At 63.4% G+C, this 4222-nt stretch overlaps 1 protein-coding gene across 1 annotated transcript; it reads left to right on the top strand.

The window, feature by feature from the left end:
• Positions 1-416: 416 nt before the first annotated feature.
• Positions 417-2930, top strand: FAM43B (family with sequence similarity 43 member B). Its single transcript, XM_045548523.1, has one exon. It carries the CDS (start codon positions 939-941, stop codon positions 1923-1925), a length of 987 nt encoding a protein of 328 aa, XP_045404479.1. The 5' UTR covers positions 417-938; the 3' UTR covers positions 1926-2930.
• Positions 2931-4222: the final 1292 nt, after the last annotated feature.

The raw sequence follows: 4222 nt of genomic DNA, 5'->3' as shown, positions 1-4222 counted from the left end.
AGGCGCAGCGGCCTGGCCCACGACCTTGGAGGGAGAAAGCTTCAGCAAGCGACAGTACTTTTCCACTGCACTGCTCGGCCACCTCAGCCGGCTTTGTGCTGTGCGGACAGGAGGCAAAGTGCTCCAGGCCGGCCCCATCAGGAACCCACCCCCAAATCCCACCCTCAGGGATGGGGGCAGAGACAAGCTGTGGGTGAGGGGCTGCAGGAATCCTACAAACAGAGGAGCAGGGTCCCCGAGTGCGCCACGGGGAGCGTGGAGACCACAAGGGGGTCCAGAGAAATTAGCATTGGCAAAGCCCTCCGGTACATTTCAGAAGATTGTACTTTCACAGCACTCTCAACCCCCACCCCTCCAATAATAATGATTAAACCCGTTCCACCGCGCGTGTGCGGAGTCCGGGCAGCGCGAGCCTGCGCAGGGGGAGGGGAGAGAGGAGGACGAGGGGAGGGGACAAGAGAGCTAGCGGTCCCGCCCGGTGATGTAGGCAGCCCGGGGAGGTGGAGCCGCGACGCCTGAAGGAGTCCCCACTGCAGCCGCGCTCTCCGTCTACCCCCCGGAGCAGTCGCCAGCCCCAGCTCCCGCGACCTCCCCGCCGCCCAATTGCGGGGACCGCGGGAATCCCCCCGTTCGGGCTTGGGGGCCGTCACCACTCCCAGCCCCTGCCCCTCCTTGCTTCCCAGACGGCTGAAGCCACTCCCGGGGGAAGCAGTTCCCGGCCGCTCTGCCGCCGCCCGGGCATCTCGGCTGCCGGCCCGGCTGGGCACCGGGCATCTGCGAAGCGAGCCCCGCCTGGCACTCCGGGTACCGACTGTCTCCGGCGCCGCCCGGCTTCTCGCGACTCGGGGCGGTGGGCTTCTGCGCGCCCTCCCTCTCCCGGCTGCCTGACTGGAAGCCTGTGAGCCCCCGCGCCCGCAACACCTTTGGCCACCGCCGCGATGCTGCCCTGGAGACGTAACAAATTCGTGCTGGTGGAGGACGAGGCCAAGTGCAAGGCGAAGAGCCTGAGTCCGGGGCTCGCCTACACGTCGCTGCTCTCCAGCTTCCTGCGCTCCTGCCCGGACCTGCTGCCCGACTGGCCGCTGGAGCGCCTGGGCCGCGTGTTCCGCAGCCGGCGCCAAAAAGTGGAGCTCAACAAGGAGGACCCTACCTACACGGTGTGGTACCTGGGCAACGCCGTCACCCTGCACGCCAAGGGCGACGGCTGCACCGACGACGCCGTGGGCAAGATCTGGGCGCGCTGCGGGCCGGGCGGGGGCACCAAGATGAAGCTGACGCTGGGGCCGCACGGCATCCGCATGCAGCCGTGCGAGCGCGGCGCCGCCGGGGGCTCGGGGGGCCGCAGGCCGGCGCACGCCTACCTGCTGCCGCGCATCACCTACTGCACGGCGGACGGGCGCCACCCGCGCGTCTTCGCCTGGGTCTACCGCCACCAGGCGCGCCACAAGGCCGTGGTGCTCCGCTGCCACGCCGTGCTGCTGGCGCGGGCGCACAAGGCGCGCGCCCTGGCCCGCCTGCTCCGCCAGACCGCGCTGGCGGCCTTCAGCGACTTCAAGCGTCTGCAGCGCCAGAGCGACGCGCGCCACGTGCGCCAGCAGCATCTCCGCGCCGGGGGCGCAGCGGCCTCGGTGCCCCGCGCCCCGCTGCGCCGCCTGCTCAATGCCAAGTGCGCCTACCGGCCGCCGCCGAGTGAGCGCGGCCGCGGGGCGCCGCGCCTCAGCAGCATCCAGGAGGAGGACGAGGAGGAGGCTGAGGCCGCGGAGGAGCGCGAGGGAGGAGCCCCCCAGCGCGAGCGGCCCGAGGTGCTCAGCCTGGCCCGGGAGCTGAGGACGTGCAGCCTGCGGGGCACCCCGGCGCCTCCGCCGCCCGCGCAGTCCCGCCGCTGGAAGGCCGGCCCCAGGGAGCGGGCGGGCCAGGCGCGCTGAGAGCCGCGGGGCGGGACTCGCGGCCGCAGACTCGGCCCGGCAGACTTACAGCCTCCAACCCCTGCCCTGCCCGCTTCGGCTCCCCCTGGCCCCGGCCCTCCCCTCCCTCGTGGCCTCTGTTGTCCGCTCAGCCGCCTCGTTCTAGCTCAGGGCGATGCCTGATATGCCCTTGGTTATGGGGGTGGGTGTCACCCCTCTCCACACCCGGCCTTTCCCAGGCCCGCCATTGTGGAACTGCCCCCTGCGCTTTATACCAAATCTCCGCCCACGGACCACCCCGCTCCCTTCCAAAGCATCCTCTCAAGAGAAGGAGGGAGAAGTTTCCAGAAATCCAGAAGGGTGGGTTTGGACCCTGGACCTGTCCTTGGTCCCTCTAGCCTTTCTCTGTGATAGGAATGACCCTGAGAGGCATTCTTGTAGGGGAAGAACCTAGTGACCCGGAAGAATTGATGCCCGGCCCATGGTGGGCACTGAGTTGGCCGCCATACACAGGGAAGAATCACGGGCCCTACGTCCGGCCTCTCTACCCCTTGGAGGACTCCTGGGACTTGCCTGCTCTGCCCGTGGAGAAGACTGGAATGGCCCTCCCAACCTTCGAACCGAAGGTTGGGCCAGGTAACAGCTCTGCACCAGGCAGCTGACCAAGCCTCTGCCCTGGCGCCCCCAACAGGATTCCTGACCGCCCATCTCTCTGCAGAAAGATGTGTGTGGTCCCCCCACTAGGTGCCCCACAACCAGGACCAAGACGGGGCCTCCAAAGGAGGTAAGAACCTTTGGCAGGTGCTTCGGGACACTGACTACCCAGAGATGCCCCCAAGTAGAGGCTTGTCAGAGTTGGTGGGTCCTGACAGCATCTGGGTTCTCACAGCAGGATGAGGAAGGAGGGTGTGTTAACCCAACAGAGGGAGTGGGGCCCTGCCCAGGTGTCTCCACAATGCCACAAAAAGCCCAAAGATGTATGTGTCACCAACTGATCATTGTAAATAAAGTGGACCTGCTTTTTCAGCCCTGTTGCCACTCCTGTGTCGTGTTTGATGTCAGGCCTGCTGGGGGTGAAAAGATTATCCTCAAACCCCAAAGGGCAGGAGAAGACCCTGGGAAGTAGCCCAGTTTAGCAGGTGAAGCCAACCCCCAGGATTGGGAGGGAGTGGGGGCTGCTGCCAGGAACCTGTTTCCTTAATGTGAGGGGAGGAGGCAGTAGCTTATGCCTCCTCTGAAAATCACATATGCCAAGCCCTGCAGGGACATTGGCTGTCTGTCTCAGCCTCCAAGGATATCTGCATGCCTGGGCACTCTGAGGCAAGCATCTAGGACATTTGGTAGGGAGGGGGCACTGGGCTAAGGGCTTCTCATAAGCCATGTGTCTTTGAGAAGGTGCATGTGGATGTCAAAGCACATGGGACAGACTGTGTGTCCCCTCAGGAATGAGAGCAGAGCAGGTTGTGGGGGAAAGGGTTGGGCAGCCCAATTTTCTCTCAGAGGAGCTGGAGAAATCTGTCCAGACCCCGTGACAGTGTGGTCTTTAGCGCAGGTATCTTCTTTATTCCTGTGCTGAGCTGGGCACTGATCCCAGAGTTCCCCAGAGCCCACATGAGTGGTCTCTGCCATCACCATCAGAATGTTTTTTTTTTCCTGGATCTGCCAGGACAGAGAGGACCATAGCCACCTCGCCCTGGTGGAACCCAGGCAGTGTCAGTCTGGGTTTTGAAGGGAAAAGCTGGTTTTGACTCTGCATGTTGGGGGTGACAAGGACCCACTGGGCCAGGCTGCCTCGTGTGTTCCTTGCTTCCCTCTTACACATCGCCAGGGCTTTTGTTGGCGTTTTTCCCCATTTGCAGAAGGAGAGGAAGTGGGAAGATGTCAGACCCGGGAGTGGACGAGGGTCCACAGGGCTGCCTCTGGTGTTGGCTGAGACAAACTCACCCAGAAACAAGGTCACAAGCACGGCCTCTTTCATCAGATTCATGCAGCAGATATTTACTAAGCGCCTGCCTTGTGACAGGCACTGTGTTGGGCACTGCACGTCCAGGAGTCCGTCTCTTGCTTTTACATTCCAATGAGGTGCATATAATTAAAGGAGCAGTGACTATATAATAATTCACAGGCCTGCTCCTCCATGGTTCTCTGGCAGCCTGCACAAACACACACACACACATACACACACACACAGCTCCCTCCTTCCTCATGCACACTATGCTCTCTAGACCTGGCATCTGAAGGCCTGGGTGAGAGGACTCTGCCCCCTTACCAGCTGTGTGACAATGGGCAACTCACATAGCCTCTCTGAGCCTCACCTT

This window comes from Lemur catta, chromosome 3 (assembly GCF_020740605.2).
Source record: "Lemur catta isolate mLemCat1 chromosome 3, mLemCat1.pri, whole genome shotgun sequence".
Classification (NCBI taxonomy): Eukaryota; Metazoa; Chordata; class Mammalia; order Primates; family Lemuridae; genus Lemur; species Lemur catta.
This window is presented reverse-complemented; position numbering and strand designations above follow the sequence as displayed.

What these genes read in the sequence shown, in the direction of transcription:
- FAM43B (XM_045548523.1), top strand. Translation starts at nt 939, where the DNA reads ATGCTGCCCTGGAGACGTAACAAATTCGTGCTGGTGGAGGACGAGGCC.